At 45.3% G+C, this 20,793-nt stretch overlaps 1 protein-coding gene across 2 annotated transcripts in view; it reads right to left on the bottom strand.

Moving 5' to 3' along the window:
• The window catches only part of DPP6 (dipeptidyl peptidase like 6), a 795,051-nt gene that overhangs the window by 335,532 nt on the left and 438,726 nt on the right, over positions 1–20,793 (bottom strand). For both annotated transcript variants that reach the window (XM_061166191.1, XM_061166192.1), the window contains exon 3: positions 13,018–13,116. In XM_061166191.1, coding sequence (XP_061022174.1) covers positions 13,018–13,116 — 99 coding nt within the window. The remainder of the gene's footprint in view (positions 1–13,017; positions 13,117–20,793) is intronic.

Genomic DNA, 20,793 nt, shown 5'->3' with positions numbered 1-20,793 from the left:
CTTACAGAAGAACTCAGAGAGGCATTGACGTGGTCATTGTTTCTCATGTCCATTAGCTGATGAATGAGCAGACTCTAATTTGCAATCCATTTGTTTGTTTAATCTGAATTATTTGGGCTCTAACACCAAATTAAGTTTTAAAAACCCAATAATTTGGTTTAAGAATGAACACCAATCTAGGCATTTTGTGTTTAGTAAAAATCTGTTTTCCTGTGAGGAGTCACTGAGGAGAAATTTGGAAAAGAAAACATTCCACGAAAGGCTGGTATTAATATTACATTATGTTGCCATTTATCCCCCAGATTTCAGGCAGAAAGGGGTCTTCTCACAAGCTGGCCACAGCGTATCCTCTGCATGTTGCTTGTATTTACTCACAGGCAGGTTGCCTGGGTCTCATTTCTGAGGCAATTTGAACAAGGTACCCAAGGGCTAAAACGACTTCTAAGATGCACTTCCGATCTCCAGCTGGTGCTCTACAATCCACGTGACCAGAGGGGAGAATGGGACAGCGAATGGCAGGGTCTGTATACATTTGCCCTTTAAAAATTCCTGCTGTGGAACTTATCAACCCCCAAGTCGACAGCCTGGACTCACTGCACATTTACCAGTAAACTGCCAGATTAAAAACGAAACTCGGTCCTAAAAATAATCGTCCAGCAACACTATTCTGGGGAGGTTTATCTGTTTGTTTCTTAGGCACTTGCCTGTGAAGATCACAGCTGTCTTAAGACAGACAAGGTGCCAAGAGGTGTTTGAGAGGCTGAGAAGCCAGCAAAGAAAACAAGCCCAACGGCAAAAGGAAGCAAATAACCTGGTGGAAGAGGCAGAGCTCACAGGCCGCCTGGTCGCCCCCTGCAGCCCGGGGCGGGGGCGTGTGGGGCTGCTGGCCCCGCCCTCATACCTGATACCCCCATACCTGATACCTGGCCCTTCTGCTGGGACCCTCAGGCTCACACGAGACCAGCAGCGCGAGGTGAGGGTGTATGAGCTCAGAGAATACACCGGTGCTGCACAGACACGTCCAGACTCCCACTGTCCATAAGGATTCAGCCTCACAGTGACTCAATTAATGCCCTCGCATTTAATGAACAACCCTTCCACTGAATTCTGGGCACGTTCTCAGAAGGCGTTTTCAGTGTTAAGTCAGATAGAACCCTTAAAAAGACCAGCTCTGTCACTTGTAAGCTGTGTGGCCCAGGACAGGTGACCGGGCCTCTCTGATCCCAGGAAGCCTCACCTGCCACCCTGGCATTACTAGGAGGTGTTCTGCTACTGTGTCATTTCTGAGGTTTGCTCTTCTTCCCTCATATATTTGGGGGAGGGATGAAAGCCCTCTCCAAGGATCTGACCTGGGAAAAATGAACAAAATGAAGTCGCTTGGCTGTTCCTTGCTTTGCAAAGGGCAGGGGTCCCAGAAATGTGTCTTTTCTTTGGAAAAACTCCTTAATTTGGCTTTTTAGCTGTTGTTGAGAAAGGCTTCCTGGCACCCAAGGCAGGACCTCAGAAAGGAGGGGTGCCTAGCAGGCCAAAGTCTTCTGCATAATGACCCTGAGTAAGCAAGTTGTTTGTTCTTTCCTCTGGGAGAGGGGGCTGTGCAGGAGCCCAGGATGTTGAGAGAACTAAAGGGTTTGAACACAGAAGAGAAGCCAAGAGACTGTCCCCGTCAGGAATGATGGGGGTCAGTCTGAGAAGAAGCCAGAAAACAAAGCACTGAAAAGGCCATCGGACTGTTCTTAGGACCTGAGTTCACGTATATGCTTCTGGGTGATCCCACGCAGCTGAAAGACTTCCCGTGGAGGTGGGGACACCCCATGGCCCTCATGGGGGGGCTTTGAGTGACTCGTGGAAACAGGGCATGTTAAGGACTTAGCACATTTTGCATGCAAACTCAATAAATGACAAGGACAGAAATTATGTCGTTGTTGTTCAGTCGCTAAGTAGAGGCTGACTCTTTGTGACCCCATGGACTGCAGCATGCCAGGCTTCCCTGCCCTTCACCATCTCCTGGAATTTGCTCAGACTCATGTCTATCGAGTCAGTGATGCCATCCAAACATCTCATCCTTGTCACCCCTTCTCCTCCTGCCCTTCAGTCTTTCCCAGCAATATAAGCGAGGTGAACAAATCTAGAATCAGGAGCTTCTCTACCATCTATTAGATTCTCCCTATTAAAGCAGGAAAACAGAATAAGCTACATCATTATCATTATACATATACGTGTGATTTCTTTCAATGGCAAGAGTTACCACAGACAAAGAATCTGGTATCATTCCATCAACCAGAAGTTCATTTACCCAGAGTCCTGGGCCATGAACACTTGATTTGCCCAACCATTAAGTCATCATTCAGTCAAGTCATATTCACAGAAATTCTATCACATGCCAGACACTCTGCTCCATGAGGGGAATAGGACAACCACAACAACACACTCACAGCCCCAAGAAGCGTGCTTTCCAGGGTAAGGCAGCGCTTGCGCTGAGTTGCTCAGTCATGTCCGACTCTTTGCGATCCCATGCAGCCCGCCAGGCTCCTCTGTCCTTGCAGACTCTCCAGACAAGGATACTGGAGTGGGTTGCCATACCCTCCTCCAGGGGAATCTTCCCAACCCGGGAATCGAGCCCAGGGTAAGGCAGAGACGGAAGCAAACAGCTGAATGCAAATTAGACGCACAGTGGGCACAGGGGTTGGAGATTACACTCCATCGTGGACGAGATCAACTGATTCATTTTATAGTAATTAAGATGGTGATAAGTGTTTGAAAAGATGTCAATGAGAATTAATTAGCCTCTAGTAGACTGATGAGGGTAAGGACTTGGGATAATTTAATTGAGACAATAAATGATAACGTCAGTGCTTGTAGGAGGGTCACTGCATTTCAAGGATGTAGAATCTCTAATTAATAGAACTTTCCGGTTTGCTTTAAAAAGACCATTCTAGACTCAGAGGAATATCACCCCTGGGTTCAACAGCTGCAGTAAAGTGGGGCTTACGGAACTTCACAGGCCGCTTAATGTGCATGAAAGTAAAATAAACCAAGGCTGGTTAGTCCCAGTTTGTGGGCTGTGGGGGTGAAAGTACCCTGGACATTCCGCTGTCAAGCAGACCACCTGCCCTGCACCCTGGTCTGGTTTAGAGGCGGGTCTTCAGCAGTGACACGCGGTACCGCAGGGCGTGTCCTGAGCAATGTGGTGGGGGGCGGGGGAGGGAGGGATGTTCAGGATAAGCCGCCTAGTCAGGCCTGGAGCCCTGGAGCAGCCACAGAACATTCTGAAAACTGCCTCTCCACCTCACTGAGGATGTAACATAACATGTAAATCTCACTTGAGATGTCTTTTCTCAAGGAAAAAATGTGCATGCATATGTATGTGTGTGTGTGTGTGTGTGTGTGTGTGTGTGTGCGTGTGTGTGTGTGTATGTATTTTCATATATCCAAAAAAAGCCTGTCTCTCTGTAATGCAAAGAAACAAAGTTGAAATAGGATTCCACTCTTTGCTTCTGCTAAGGGTCTTCATTCAATTCAGCAAAACTGAGCCTGTATCTAAATTTCCCAGTTGGCACTTGCCAACTGAAAAGTGAGGAAAAGATTCAGAATGCGCCTCTCTCTGCCGGGAGCGTGTTGGCCCGCCTAAGCCTGAAGAGATGCAACTCCTCAAAGCAGGTATTACTACCAGCAGAAGGGCCCCCCTCAGACAGAGGACCAAAAGCAATGAGCGTGATGTCTGCAGAGGATTCGGGGCCTCCGAAGGGAGGAAACAGGCTTGTCCCCCTCTCGGCCCGTCACTCTTTTAGCTGCTAATGAAGCAGGTCCAGGCTTGCAGAGTGGGGACCCCAAGGCTGGGGACTCTAAGACAATAATCCAGGTGATGCTCGGATGGAACTTTTACAGAGTTCTGCAAAGAGCAACCGCTTCTCCTTGGGAAAAGCCAGAGAGAATTTATTTTGGATCAAGCCATAGAGAGTGAATGAGGGTTTCTGAAGCACAGAAGTATTGAATAAAAGCACTTTCATATACACAGAGAGACAGAACAGAGAAAAAAAACTAAGTTATTGAATGTAGCTATTCTTCTCCTTTGTTACATTACTATTATTGTTTCTCTGCCCTGGGCACTAACTGCTACCACCCTTGGAATGCTTCCTGCAGGTATTCATAACTCCAAGGGACGGTTAGCAGATAATCGTTTCGCTCTCACACTGGAAGTGTGGGAGTTGCCTTAAGAAGAAGGCAGGACAATGCAGACAGGGGGCTGCTGAAAGCACCTCGGTCTGAGGTTACATCCGGGAGCGCCGGTGGGAACAGGCTTCACTGCACTGAGACAGTCTGAGGCATAGCTGGCCTCATGCCAGACAACTGGGTTTCTCCTCCCCTGAGCAAGGGGAAATCTCGAAAACTGCAACAGAGGCGGAGGAAGTATTCAGTAAATCGGGCTTTACCCAAACGTGTATCTCATCGTATCTCATCTGTTTCTCGTGGGCTTTAATCAGGCACAGTAGTGCTCTTCGATGTGCATTCTACGTGATGACTTCAAATGATAACTATGCTTATTTCCATCCAAACCGAGCCACGAAAGAGCACTTTCATTTTGTGAGACCTGTCCTCTCTGGGCATCCTCTGCAGTGACTGCTGACCGATGGGTACAGGTGACACCAAACAGCTCTCAGGGAACTTTCAGACTCTGCAATTCTAAGGACTTGATAGTTTCAATTGAAAAATGTCGCTTTCAAAAGGCAGCAGAAATAAATACCCAAACTGTTTTAACCTGGAATCTCCCCTTCATCTAACCCCCCCTGAGCTTTAGAAAAAGAAATCCATCTGGTCTTTCAGAATAACAATAGAGAAGAGGAGAAAGTAAATATGGAAATCAGGCTGCTTTGAGCTTTGTGCACTATCTCAATTTTATCTTCTAAAACAAATACTTTCCCAGGATCAACCAGCCAGCTGATATTTCCCTACATTCAAAGGAAGTAATTTTCTCCAATTTTACAGTCTCTCTTGTATTGCATCTGAGAGACAGAGAGGGCTCTTCCCTCAAGGCGCCTGGATTAAGGGAAATGAGAACCAACAAACAGTAGAGAGACTCCAGAGCCAGCAGCCACCGTGGGCTTTCGCCACGTCCCACTGAAGTCGAGAGAGAGGGGACTGGGAGGCCAGGCCTTGCCTGGAGCTTGCAGACAAGCCGATCCACCCCCGGGAGCAGCTTCTGCCAACCAGCCCCGGGCCCGGCTGCGTCCTGAAGACCCTGGGCAGGGACAGCGGGTCCCCCAACGGGTGCCTCGGCTTGCTCAGGCCACTGGGTGCGGGCTCGCCAGCTCGTTGCCAAGGTTCAGCCCAGGCCGCCTTCCTAAGAGGGAATCTGCAACAGCAAACATGCTTCCTGAGAAGGTGTGTCATCCAGGAGTCTCTCCGGGTGCTGTGGCTTCAGGCTACCTGTGCAGAGTGGCCGACCCCACAAATACAGAGGGACACTGTTTTCCTGTTGTTGGCAAGTGTGATGAACAGAAAGAAAAAGGCTTCGCATCACTGACTCAATGGACATGAATCTGAGCAAACTCTAGGAAACAGTGGGGGACAGAGGAGCCCGGTGTGCTATAGTCCACGAGGTCGCAAAGGGTTGAACATGACTTAATGACTGGATAACAGCAGCAAATACAAATATCACATCCTGTTTTGGGAATTAGCCTTCCCCCCAATACAGTCTGAAACAGGGTTTGTAACCTCAGATATGCAGATGACACGACCCTTATGGCAGAAAGCAAAGAAGAACTAAAGAACCTCTTGATGAAAGTGAAAGAGGACAGTGAAATAGATGGCTTAAAACTCAACAGGCAGAAAACAAGATCATGGCATCTGGTCCCATCACTTCATGGCAAATAGATGGGGAAACAAAGGAAACAGTGACTTTATTTATTTTTTTGGAGGTGGGGGGGGAGTCCAAAATCACTGCAGATGGTGATTGCAGCCATGAAATTAAAAGATGCTTGCTCCTTGGAAGAAAAGCTATGAGCAACCTAGACAGCATATTAAAAAGAAGAGACATTACTTTACCAACAAAGGTCCGTCTAGTCAAAGATATGATTTTTCCAGAAATCATGTATGGATGTGAGAGTTGTACTATAAAGAAAGCTGAGCGCTGAAGAATTGATGCTTTTGAACGGTGGTATTGGAGAAGACTCTTGAGAGTCCCTTGGACAGCAAGGAGATCAAACCAGTCAATCTTAAAGGAAATCTGTCCTGAATATTCATTGGAATGACTGATGCTGAAGCTACAATATTTTGGCCACTTGATGGGAAGAACCAACTCATTGGAAAAGACTTTGATGCTGGGAAAGATTGAAGGCGGGAGGAGAAGGGGACAACAGAGGATGAGATGGTTGGATGGCATCACCAACTCAATGGACATGAGTTTGATTAAACTCTGGGAGTTGGTGATGGACAGGGAGGCCTGGCGTGCTGCAGTCCATGGGGTTGCAAAGAGTTGGACACGACTGAGGGACTGAACTGAACTGAACTGATGTACTGAGACATTAACATGATCATGGAAATAGACATTTATTTATGTTGAAATGCGTTTATGATAATGTGCTATAAACTTTCCCCCATGTAATAAATATGGTCAGCATTGTCCCACAAATTATATCTAAAAGGATAAACATGAAAATGTAATTTTATTACAGGGGATTTATTTTTACCCTTTAAAATAGCATTCTCTGTTTTCTACTTTAGTACAATAAGTATGTAACTCAGGTATAATAAAGATTTTGATACGACACACACCTAAGCTCTCAGGGTGCTGTTTCACTGCTCTCTACCCTTCAGTTCCAACAGATCACACTCATGCCCTCTGTTTCTCTGAATCGAGCCCTTCCTCACTGGCCACCGCCCTCTCCCAAGAGCCCGCATCACCTGGTCGGACGCCGTTCCCCGCTGGGCTCGTGGATGGCTCTCCCCTGTGGCTGCACACTGCTGATGGGCATCCCAGGTCGGGCTCTGCTCCGGGGCCTCTGTGGCTGCTGTTCCACACGGGACATGGGGACCCTCTCCCCCAGGGAGCTTACCCAAAGGGGTCCCACCGTCAGATATCTGCTTAAACCAACTTCATCCGAAAGATGAAGAAAGTAGCAGGTCCATAAGCTTCCTTATCTTTAAAAGTCAGCTGTTTAAGCCGCAAACGGGGAAGTGTTCCAGAAGGCCAGCAGGTGGCCACAGACTGGGTACTTTGCTAAAGATTCCAGACACTGAAAGGCAGAAACAAAGGCACTCCACCCAGTCACGTAATGATTCCCGCCTTGAACCAGAGCCATGACCTGAGGGACCACTGCGGAGCCCGGCGCCTGGCCCTGCCTGCTGCCGCGCCTGCCTCCAGTCCTGCGTCCCTTAAGTGAACTGAGGACAAAAAGGCCGCGGTCAGCCAGGACAGTCCGACTGAGGATAAGGCGGACACTGCGTATTCTGAAGGCAGAGCTGGCAGAAGTTCCTGATGGATTAGATATGAAGAACGAGAAAAAGAGTGGGGTCAACGACGACTCCAAGTCTTTTAGCCTGTTCTGCCAGAAGAACAAATTTCTCATCAGCTGATTTGGGAGTGGCTGTGCATGGGACTTCCCAGGTGGCGTCAGTGGTAAAGAAGCCGGCTGCCAATGTAGGAGGCATAAGAGACGTGGGCTCCATCCCCGGGTCGGGAAGATCCCCTGAAGGAGGGAATGGCAACCCGCTCCAGTATTCTTGCCTGGAGACATGGACAGAGGAGCCTGGCGGGCTACAATGCGTGGGGTTGCACGGAGTTGGACAGGACTGAAGCCACTTAGCACCTGGATGGTGTGGGGGCTTTTTTTTTTTTTTTTTGCAAGAAGTGGGTGGACTCATATTTGGTGATATTCAAGTCAGGGTTGTATGTCTGTGAGACATCTGAGAACTTCAGGGGAGTGGTCTGGTCTGTAGAATAAGTTAGGGGTCAGTGGTAGGCGGAGAATATTTTATGTCATGAGACCAGATGAAAACACGGAGGGAGTGAGTGTGGACACCAAGAGAGAAGGGGAAGACCGAGACCCAGGCCCACCAACATCAGACGTCAGAGACAGCAGCTCAGGAGGTAGAGACAAAACCAAGAGAACATGATGACATAGAGGTCAGGTGAGGAAGTTGGTGCAGGCGGAGGGAGGGATGGATTGTGTCAGATGCTGCTGGCGGTCAGACTAAGAAGAGGTCTGGGATGTGGCCGTGGAATTTAGCACCTTGGAGGTTCCTGGTGACCTCAACAAGAGAAGAATCAGGGAGTCCTACGGGTGAAAGCCTAGCCAGAGTAGGCTTAGCAAAAGCTGAAGAGTATCTGGAGACAGCACAGGGCCACCTGTTTCAAGCTGCGAAGAGGAACAAGACATCGGGCAGTGCCTGGCTGGGAAGGTGGAGCCCAGCTGAGTATTTTGGGTGTTTCTGGAGACCCAAGCAGCAGCATATCTGCTTGATGATGGGAATGCTCTAACACAGAGATTAAACACTGACATTGAGAAAAGAAAGCAGATATGTGCTGCAATTATTCCTCAACTAAGTGAGGCACGTTCACCCCTAACTTCTGGAGGCTGAGCACAGACAGGTCACACTGCGGTTTCAGGCCGGGGGAGGCGCAGAGCGCATGGCAGGTGCAGAGGCTGATGGGTGAGGAGATGAGATGGTAGGGGTATTCTTTTTCTTTCTCCTGGTAGGTTTGGATGGGAAGTAGAATGGGAAGAAGGTTTGAAGGGTTAAGGAGAGAGGAGAAGGTCTGAAACGATTTATCATCTAGGAGCTGGAAAGAAAGAGTAGACAAAGAGAGCCCAGGAAGATTGTGGAAGTAAACAGACTTAAACATCTGAAGTAACCTAAGACTTATCACAGAGGCCACCTCATATCACAGCATCCCAGCACAGCACACTAAGAGATACAAAAGCTTGAGAAGTTCAATGCGGTCACTTACTACAGAAGAATTTATTCAACTAAGCAAATATGGGGTGAGACCACACCCTGGGTAATTTCAGGAAGCACAGACCTCTTCCCTTGCAGGTGGGAGTTTGAGTGAACTCAGAGGTTGCCAGTTATACTGCTCAATGCATCTCAATCGGCTAACTGCAACAAATACCGAGGAAAGTCTACCAGGGCTTTAGGACATGAAAGAATTCGAAGGCTGTTACACCAATCATTTCAGAAAAGGTAGATCAAAAATGTGTCCCCAGGATGAAAATGGGTGAGGAGAAATTTAACCCCAATCCATTTTTTTCCCTGATAAATAAAATGTATTAGTTCTACACGATTAACTCCAACATTAAACCAAAGATAATACATTTGTTAACTTTAATGGTTAGTTAGTTAGTTAGTTAGTTAGGTCGCTCAGTCGTGTCTGACTCTTTGCGACCCTGTGGACTGTAACCCACCAGGCTCCTCCATCCATGGGATTCTCCAGGCAAGAATACTGGAGTGGGCTGCCATTTCCTTCTCCAAACTTTAATGGTTAATGTTCACTAAAAAAGTCAAGTCTCTTTCTTGGGGAATAGCACCATTTTTCTTGATCACTTGTGTTCTGTTAATTCAACATAGGCACCAAGGGAATAAGGAGTCCTAAAATAGAGAAGTTAAGAAATGGCAATAATTCTGACATACTCATAACCTACAGTCTTGCTTAAACACACAATGTAGCCAGTGAGGTTGAAGAAATTGGCTGGAGACTTTGCTTCCATACAATGTAGCTATTTATAGACACCAGTGCAGCTGTTTATAGGTTTGAATCTGAATTTTGCTACTTATTAACTGTATGATATTGATCAAGTCATTTAAACACCCTTGGCTCAGCTTCCTCATCTGTAAAATGTGAATAATGGTGTGTGTGTGCCAAGTCACTTCAGTCGTGTCCAGCTCTTTGTGGCCCCATGGATTATAGCCTGCCAGGATCTTCTGTCCATGGGATTCTCCAGGCAAGAATACTGGAGTGGGTTGCCATGCCCTCCTCCAAGGGACCTTCCAGACCCAGGGATCGAATCCACGTCTCTTAAGTCTCCTGCATTGGCATGTGGGTTCCTTACCACTAGCACTACCTGGGAAGGCCAAGTGAATAATGGTAATTGTGAGAATTAATTGATTTAAAGTGTGCAAAGCACTTAGCCCAGAACTTAAGATGTGGGACCTCCCAGTGGATGATGGTGATGATGATGGTGGTAATATGATGATGATGATGGTGGTGATGATGGTGGTGGTGATGTGATGATGATGATGGTGGTGGTGGTGATGTGATGATGATGATGGTGATGACAATGGTGGCGGTGATGACGGTAATGATACTGATGTGATGATGATGGTGTTGATGATGATGGTGGCAGTGGTGGTAATGGTGGTGCTGGTGGTGGTGATGTTGATAGCAAGGAAGAAGAAGGAGAAGCGATGCAGACAGAGGGGAAAGGAGGAAGAAGGAAGAATGAGGCTGTTGTAGTGATGATTGTGGTAGATGGCTGTGGCGGTGGTGGTAACTCCAAGTCAACCAGAGGGAAACTGTTTCATGGGAAAAATGATGTCTTTTTTGGGGTCCAGCAACTTGCCTGTCTACAGTATAGACACTCAATAAACACTAATTAAATGAATTAATGTTCTGATCATTTCTAAAGCTCATCTCAGCTCCACAACAATCAACAATCCTATGAAATGTAGGATTCTTTCCCTGGGTTTTCACATTTAGACTTGTAAGGTTAAAAAATGAATGAATTCTTTATGGTATTTGTAAAACTCACATTGTAAGGCACAATTAGTCACCACAAAGTCACTTCATTCACTTTAAGCTACTGCATCTTCAAGGAGCAGGAAGAAAGGGGCTGATGAGGAAAAGGAATCAGTGAGAGGAGGAGGGGGCAGCTAGAAAACAGGGTGGTGGGGGGAGTTATGTTCCCTTAGATTTCTGACGGTGCCTGGTCTCTGCAGAGACCTGACCACTTGGTTAACATGCAACAAAACTTCACACTGTGCCTACAATTACAAGGAAAGACTCCTCTTACAAAAGCTCCTGGACATCAGAGGCATGTTTCTGTGAACCACAGGTCATCTTATGAGTAGATTTAACCTGCTGGGCATTTTCTGCCGGGCACAAGGCCACTTCTTATTAACTCCCAACTTTGGGGACAGAATGAAATTCTGGCCAGAAAGCCAGCACATCTCAGGACCAGCTCCATGCCTTTGCAGCATAAGTTAGTTCATGGAAGACCAACACCTTATAATAGCAACCAACACGGGTTCCTGTATAAACTTGGGTGCCCTGGAGCCTCCAGATCTCTGCCTACACTTTGTACATTGTCTGCATAGGGAGCAGAGGCAGGCCAAGCCAGAGGCCATGGATACTCTAATCTAAAGGCTTGCCTGTATTATTTGAGCACACACGGGGTCTTTGCAGGGCCCCCTTCGGCTGCCTCTGAACCCGGTACCTTTGAGACCGAGTGTATGCGCCATCTTTGAAACTCCTTCTCGGGAAGAAGGAGAAAATCACATCCTTCCTGCGCTATGTGTCCAGCTACCACCGGTCACTCCCTGTTTTGTCTCCTGGAAGATGCTGTGCTCCTTAAGAAGACAGTCATCATCTTTTATTCCCAAGATCTGGCCCAGAGCATGCGATCAGTGCTCAACCCTCTCTCTGTGATGGGTACACACAAACAGGAAGCAGATGCTGCGTCCCCTCAGGACCAAAGGTAAAATTATTTCCTCAAGCAGCAAAGACCTTGGCTCTATCAATGATTTGGATTTCTGTGTGTGTCTCCTACTGGTATTCACAGTACGCTGCTCTCATTTATCCCCAATTCCCTCTTATAAAATACATTCCCTCTGAGATTCAGCTACTCCTTTCATTTTTAAATAAGCAAATCTAAGGACCAGAAATTAATATGGAAGCCACAGTGAAGGACAAAGGAGAAGCTACTGCCCAGTGGGAGACGGAAGGCAAAGAGTCATTCCTGGTTGATTTTCGACAGTTCGTGAAGCATTAATGGCAGTTCAGAGGAACTGGACAGCAAGAAAATATGACAGTGTCATTCAACAAAGTATTCATGGAAAGCACACAAAATGGGAAGGAAGTTAGGAGGCAGGCTTCCAGCTTCAGCGGTGTCACTAACTAGCTCTGTGACCTCAGATAAGTCGCTTAACCTCTCTCGGCCTCATTTACTATAAAAGCCAGGCTGTGAACGAGACCTCCAGTATTTCACTACAAAGATTCTCTGCCCCGAGGATCAGTTTTCAAGTGCATCCCATGGAGGCTAAGATGAAATGAAAACAGTATCTGTGGAGATAACCGGAGAGGTTCTAGGACCAGACTGTGCAAGAGGGATGCAGAGAAGCCTGCAGAGGATGGGGAGCAGTCACTTATCTTTTTTCCCCAGGACTGCACTCTAGAATTATTTCAGACCCAACTAAAGGAAACAGACTATTTTGAACCAATGAATGTATTATAAACATACTGCCTTTCACCTCCAGTTCTATGTTGCTTTGTGGTTTAAAAAAAATCCCCCCCCCCAAAAAAAAATCCCCCAAACAAGAAAACAAGATTTCATCTAGACTGAAGTTCGAGAGGAAGATTAACTTATCCGCATGTGGGCACTGGACTCTACTGTTTCCTTCACTAGGCAGCATTCTAGAAGAATCCTTTCAGTTCCTTTTGGCGCCTGGACCCAGTTGGGAGTGAAAGCAAGAGGAGTACAAAAGGGAATAAAGAAATGTGGAGAAGGGAGGAAGGCTCAGCTGTGTCTCTCCCTGTCCTGTTGCTTAGCAACATCTCACGCCTGGGTCTGAGAAGTAATGATTCAGGGAGGCGACCCCGAACACCCATTACTCATGAAGGAGCAGCTTGATTTGACCAGATACACGTTTTCTTAGAATGATAGTAAGATGACGATCACAGCAAAGAGCTCTGTGGAACCACTTCTACAGCCAGAGAAGGGAGGTGAAAGGCAAATTACAAAACCCAGGCTCTCAGAAAGTGGCGGAGAGTACGAGAGTGAGTCCCCAAATGCACTCAGGACTCACCACTTATCCACTTAGCCTCAGGGTCGTGGATTTTGAAATCTTCACTGAAGAGGTCTTCCACAGTCACCTTCTTCTTTTGAGACAGACTGTTATCTTCCGCTAGAAAAGAGCAAGGAGCACAGAGACAAAAAATTTTATTTCTTGGTTAAAAAAGACAGGACCCTAAAACATTCTGATTGCCACCCAGAAATAGTATACAGGGTTAAACATAATTGCTATACATAGTGCTGAATAAAAGCCAGCCATGCTTTTTGCTTTTATCAATAGCTTAGCTACCAGATGGCTTAGTGGTAAAAAAAAAAATTTGCCTGCCAATGCGGGAGATGCCAGTTTGATCCCCAGGAGAAGGAAATGGCAACCCACTCCGATATTCTTGCCTGGGAAACTCCACGGACAGAGGAGCTTGGTGGGTGGGCTACAGTCCACGGGGTCATAAAAGAGTCGGACTGTCTGAGGGACTAAACAATCACAACAAAGCTATCAAAAACTATTGTTAAGGGGAATCACAGTACAGTAAAATGGCATCATTATGGCCTCTCTACCTGTAAAACATAAATGACCATCTTAGATATGAAGGTAAATAACTTGAAAAACTGACTGATGAGCAATAAGGTGGAAATAGTAAAAAAAAAATAAAAATAAAAGGGATCACAACTGTATTATGTAACCAATAATTCATTAAGCATTCATAATGCCAACAGCAAACAACATGTTGGGTGCCTGAAATCCAAAAACAAGTAGCACATTCCTTAGGTCCTTATTCCCCATATGCCTCACTCATTCCTGGCTGCCTTTAGGTTGGGGATTAGTCCTCCAGAAAAGAGACAGACCCCAAATTCTGTGTGCAAACTACCAGCCTCTGACCTCCCCGCCTCACTTGGATCACCAGGCCTGGGAGTAAGCACCCGGGATAAGACTTGAACATCCATCCCAAGAGGAGGTATTCAGGTAATGACACCAGCAGGCAGACTTTAGGAACCTGGAAGCTTTTATCCTACTTCCTAAGGCCGAAGCTTCTGGGGATTTAGATCTGCCTCAGAGAGGTTCTCTCATTACAGGCACAAAAATTCATTCATCTGCTTTGACAAGACAATAGGCTGTCCACCTTCTGACCTGTGAGTCTAAGCAGATTAAAGCCAGGCAGGAGCAGAGACACAAATGCAGGGAGCAGAACGTGTGGACGTGGCGGGGGCAGGAGAGGAGATGACCAGGAGACCGGGATTGATACAGATGCACCATCGTGCACAGACAGCGAGTGGAAGCTGCTGGATTAAGCAAGGATCTTGGCTTGGGGAGGCTCTCTCTCTGAGGACAGAGAGGGGTCGGCTGGGGTAGGCGGGAGGCAGGTGTGTATACTTAGAGCTGAGTCACACTGCTGAATAGCAGAAACTAACACGACGTTGTAAAGCAGCTATACCTCTCCCCCCAAAACCCCACCCGGACAGGACCTCAAAGCACCCTCACTTCTGTTGTACTAACAAGACACTCTATCTTAACTTTGTCCGACGTCCATCATTTACGTAGGATGTTTATTTACGACCCGGCCCTCTGAAATAAAAGATGCCTCTTTAGCTGCCCTTTTCCTGAAGAGTCAGGTTATCATTTCCTCTGTTCTGTGTCGGGCTGCTGCGTGGGGTTACCATGAGTGTTAATCAGGGCGTGTAGGTCTATGTGCACCCTGCGTGAGGTGGTTTCAGATCACTGCATTTTTACACGGGGATGTTTGGTTGTTGGGTCTGTTTCTCTTTTCAGTTCCGGCTGTTGAGACAGCCTTCACTTCTTGGGCTGTCTCAGTGCTTGCCCTCAACAACAACTTTGCCTCTTTCAACTTTCTGTTTCAAAATCTGTGGCAGGTTGGGGAAACAAAAAAAACATTTTTATCTTACATAATGAAAAAATGATAATCTCTGAATGAAATCCTCAAAGCTTCTAGGATTCTAGCGTATGTATAGATTTTGTTACATCTCCTATGGTTTTTTTTTTGTGGCCTCCCTGGGCATGAAAGATTACTGAAATTTGCAGGAACGTTGCACACTGACTTGTATCTTGCATATCAAATAGGATTAGTGCATGTAAAAGTCTTTTGAAATGTACGGAGTGATGAGGTTTGAGGTGGCCTTCCTGTTAGACCTGATGGTATGTGGAGCTCTCCCAGGTGCTAATCAAAGCACGTTAAAACCAAGCCTAGTTCTTCCCTTTGGGACTTTCTCATCTGTCTCTGAAGCAGTCTTGGAAAAATATACACAGCTTCAAACATGATGCATTTCAGTATGGAAAATAGTCAATACATGAAAAATTTAAAGATTACTAGACATCAATCTAATAAAGTTATACTGTGAACTAGTAATTAAGAAATATATTTGCAACTCGTTGATAAATGAGTTCTGGAGCTCTCATGCACATTTAGTGATTAGAGGCAACAAAACTGTACTATAAACATCAAACTTGGTAAGAGACTAGATCTTAATTTTTCCCACCCCAAAAAAAAAGATAATCACGTGGCCTTACAGAGGGTGTTAGCTAATCCTACAAAGGCAATCGTACTACAACATATAAATGCATCAAATCAACATGCTGTACTCAGTCACGTCCGACCCTGAGACCCCATGGACTGTGGCCCGCCAGGCTCCTCTGTCCATGGGATTCTCCAGGCGAGAATCCTGGAGTGGGTGGCCACGCCCCCCTCCTGGGGACCTTCCCGACCCAGGGATCGAGCCCGCCTCTTTCACGTCTCTGGCCCTGGCAGGCATGTTCTTTACCACCAGTGCCACCTGGGAAGCCCTAAACTTAAACAGTGTCAAATACATTTCAATTAAAATGCAGTAAATAAAACAAGAGCAAGAGTAAGTACGTCAGACACTCAAATACATGGTCAGAAAATAACTCATCATATTAGAACTTGAATTTTATCTAAGTAAACACTTCTCTTCAGGGATGGTTCTAGCTCCACATTTTCGAATCCATAGGAAGCCCAATAAGAACGACAGACTGCCATTTAATCAAACTTTGGGTCAAACAGGAAAAGTCGATCCACTCACTTTCTGAAAATTTTTCTTTTCACAAACGATGGTTCTATTCATCAAAACAAAAAGTTGGTTGTTTCTTTCTGCCACACTGCATGGCATGCAGAACTTCCCTGACCAGGGATCGAACTCATGCCCGCTGCGTTGGAAGCGTGGAGTCTTAACCATTGGACCACCGAAAATGTGTTTTATTTTTTAAAAACTACTACTTCCTTGGTTTTTTAAAAAAAATACTTTAAAATCTGATATGACTTAAATAGGGAGAGCCTGTGGTGGCAGCATTACTATATACACTATAAAGAGTGCTCTGTTCAAGACAGGACAGGTGCTTCTGTCGACAGTCAGCTCTGCCTCCTCAAGACACTCTCTGCTGGCCCCTCTGGAGCTTGACAGCTCGTTCACAGCACATGGTCATGTGCTATCTAACCAAGCTACTGACGCACAGACTGATGAATTCCAAAGTGCTCTGAGGCGGGGACCAGCACAAGGGACCACCATGTTCAAGAGACAGGCTGAGCCGCCCAAGAATCATAGATGAAAGACCTTGGAAGCGATTCGGACTCTCAGAATCTCACAGTGAAACGGAGCCAGAGCTGAAACAATGACCACACTGCAGGAGTGACAGGACCCGATGTGCAGGAGGCTGCAGAACAAAAAGTAGGAGGAGTTCCAGAAAGAACTCTGTGAGAAAAGAGCCTGCTAGCCAAGATAAAATGACGGAAGAACATTCAAGCTAGGAGGACTGCAAGGCCATGAAGGCATTGATGACTACAGTATTTTCAGGAAACTGTGAGTGGGTTGGTATTGGTGCAGTAGAAAGTGTGAGCTGAAAATGTCCAGTGATGAAGGCATATTCTCTCATGTTTGATATTCCGAAATTCCATTAGAAAAATGTCCAGTTGTGGCTTTTCTTTAAATATCCTGCTCGCCAGTTAGTACCATTTACAGTCTAAGAACTGCCTTTCTCTGTATCAGGAATGTTATCAGTAACTGTCTAATTCCATACTGCTTCTCCATCATTCCAGACCCCACTGGACCTCACCAGGAACCTCTAGCTCTTCTGCATTTTTATGTCTCTGGGAGGATGTGCATTATTTCTTCAGCTCAATTTTTATCTAGTTTTTTCCTTTAGTGTGTCAAGCTCTTTCATTTTGTTGTTTTAAATTTCTAAACAATTAATTTTAATTCCTAATATGCCTAATTAGCTTAATCAGGATCATCTGCTCTTAGGTTACAAGCTCTTTTATCAAATTGATAATTTTGAAAAAAACCTTTCAGTCATTTTCTGTTGTGCCTAATAGATTTCTATGTCTTTGGAGTCAAGGTCTCATGCATGTTAAGGTGGTGTACTGCTTAGATGGTTTTTTTGGGTCCTTGAGATGTAAAGTGACAACTCTAAAATGTTTTGCGGTGTTTGGAGGACTCTGACAGTTATTACCTCTCAATCCTGCAAGGAGGAGGAAGGAAAGCCATTTTATGGAAGGTAGACCTGAGCTCCTGAGAGGTTAAGTGGCTTCTCTAAAGAAGTGCAGGAGGACAGTAAAGCCAACATTAACCACATTTGCAGGAGAATTTATTTATTTATTTTTTCATTTATTTTTATTAGTTGGAGGCTAATTACTTTACAATATTGCAGTGGTTTTTGCCATACATTGACATGAATCAGCCATGGATTTACATGTGTTCCCCATCCTGAACCCCCCTCCCACCTCCCTCCCCATCCCATCCCTTTGGGTCTTCCCAGTGCACCAGCCCTGAGCACTTGTCTCATGCATCCAGCCTGAGCTGGCGATCTGTTTCACACTTGATAATATACATGTTTCAATGCTATTCTCTCAGATCATCCTACCCTCACGTTCTCCCACAGAGTCCAAAAGTCTGTACTTCAGAATGGGAGAAAATAATAGCAAACGAAGAAACAGACAAACAACTAATCTCAAAAATATACAAGCAACTCCTGAAGCTCAATTCCAGAAAAATAAATGACCCAATCAAAAAATGGGCCAAAGAACTAAACAGACATTTCTCCAAAGAAGACATACAGATGGCTAACAAACACATGAAAAGATGGTCAACATCACTCATTATCAGAGAAATACAAATCAAAACCACAATGAGGTACCATTACACACCAGTCAGGATGGCTGCTATCCAAAAGTCTACAAGCAATAAATGCTGGAGAGGGTGTGGAGAAAAGGGAACCCTCTTACACTGTTGGTGGGAATGAAAACTAGTACAGCCGCTTTGGAGAACAGTGTGGCGATTCCTTAAAAAACTGGAAATAGAACTGCCATATGACCCAGCAATCCCACTTCTGTGCATACACACCGAGGAAACCAGATCTGAAAGAGATACGTGCACCCCAATGTTCATCGCAACACTGTTTATAATAGTCAGGACATGGAAGCAACCTAGATGCCCATCAGCAGACGAATGGATAAGGAAGCTGTGGTACATATACACCATGGAATATTACTCAGCCGTTAAAAAGAATTCATTTGAATCAGTTTTAATGAGATGGATGAAACTGGAGCCCATTATACAGAGTGAAGTAAGCCAGAAAGATAAACACCAATACAGTATACTAATGCATATATATGGAATTTTAAAAGATGGTAACGATAACCCTATATGTAGGAGAATTTAAATATTGACATTATTGACAGAATCTGGCTTGTTCATAACATATTCCAGAGCCAGGAAGCTAATAAAATCAGAAAACGCAGGTAGCATTTATGATGATCCTGATAGAACACTGCTCTCCAGGTAAAAATGTTTTCTGTAATAAAGAAAAGATCGGGAAAAACATTTTAAGGCATGCATTTCCTTAACTGGAAAAAACTTAGCCATCAAATCAGATCAACAATGAAAGCATCCTACAATGCCTGGCACATAGCAAGTAGTTACTCTGCTATGAACAGTGTGGCTGATGTCAAGTACTAAGTGCTTTTAAAACTCGAAGGGGAAAAGGATGGTGGTGGGCAGGTCAGATGTAAATCCACAGAGAGACAGACCCCAACCTGAGACTCAGAGTGAAACCACTCTTATGCTCTGAATCGGTCACTGGGAAACTTGTGTGTTATTTCTATAGAAGTTGATAATCTGTGTGTGTTTCCATACGAACACCTACAGAAGAACATGTGGAAATCAATTTTTCATTTTCCAGTGGCTGCACTGTTAATTCACAAGTTCCAGTGACACAGAGTTTGTTGAGAAGCAAGTCGCTGCAGCCTTTTCCATTAACAACCATCCTGACACAGCTGAGCAGAAAAGGAAACAGCCCAGTGAACACACAGGGAACATGTCCCTTCACCGTGGCCACATGTCAGGACTAAATGAGTGCTCTGTGCAGATACGGTTAGAGGTTGGGTCCAATAATTCCAACTAGATTCCTTTTCTCTTTTAATAAAAAAAGTACAAGAAATAATGATGCCTGGTGTACACACTACTCATATTTCTTCAGTAGCTTCTTATCATAATGAAAGAATAAATTTAGTTCTGCTTCACCATCAACGGTTTAGGAACAATGACATTTAAACCAGGTAACATATCAACAACCTCAGATATGCAGATGATACCATTCTAACGGCAGAAGGTGAAGAGGAACTAAAGAGCCTCTTGATGAGGGTGCAAGAGGAGAGTGAAAAAAGCTGGCTTGAAACTCAACATTCAAAAAACTAAGATCATGGCATCCAGTCCCATCACTTCTTGGCAAACAGAAGGGGTAAAGTGAAAGCAGTGATAAATTTTATTTTCTTGGACTCCAAAATTACTGAGAACAGTGACTGCCGCCATTAAATTAAAAGACGCTTGCCCCTTGGAAGAAAAGCTATGAGAAACCTAGACAGCATAGTCAAAAGCAGAGACATCACTTTGTCGACAAAGGTGCACATAGTCAAAGCTGTGGTTTTTCCAGTAGAGGTGGACCATAAAGAAGGCTGAGTGCTGAAGAACTGAGGCTTTTGAATTGTGCTGGGGAAGGCTCTTGAGAGTCCCTTGGAATGTAAGATCCAACCAGTCAATCCTAAGGGAAATCAACCTTGAATATTCATTGGAAGGACTGATGTTGAAGCTAAAGCTCCAATACTTTGACCACCTGATGCCAAGAACAAACTCCTTGGAAAAGACGCTGATGCTGGGAAAATTGAGGGCAGGAGGAGAATGCGGCGATAGAGGATGAGATGGTTGGATGGCATCACCAACTCAGAGGACATGAGTTTGAAGAACCTCCAAGAGATAAGGAGAGGGAAGTCTAGTGTGCTGTTGTTCCCGGGTCACAAAGAATAGGACATGACTAAGCAACTGGAAGTGAGAAATAGATTTAAGGGACTAGATCTGATAGACAGAGAGCCTGATGAACTATGGATGGAGGTTCGTGACATTGTACAGGAGACAGGGATCAAGACCATCCCCATGGAAAAGAAATGCAAAAAGGCAAAATGGTTGTCTGAGGAGGCCTTACAAATAGCTGTGAAACGAAGAGAAGCGAAAAGCAAAGGAGAAAAGGAAAGATATTCCCATTTGAATGCAGAGTTCCAAAGAATAGCCAGGAGAGATAAGAAAGCCTTCCTCACCGATCAGTGCAAAGAAATAGAGGAAAACAACAGAATGGGAAAGACTAGAGATCTCTTCAAGAAAATTAGAGATGCCAGGGGAACATTTCATGCAAGGATGGACTCAATAAAGGACAGAAATGGTATGGACCTAACAGAAGCAGAAGATATTAAGAAGAGGTGGCAAGAATACAGAGAAG

This window comes from Dama dama, chromosome 18, assembly GCF_033118175.1.
Source record: "Dama dama isolate Ldn47 chromosome 18, ASM3311817v1, whole genome shotgun sequence".
Taxonomy (NCBI): Eukaryota; Metazoa; Chordata; class Mammalia; order Artiodactyla; family Cervidae; genus Dama; species Dama dama.
This window is presented reverse-complemented; position numbering and strand designations above follow the sequence as displayed.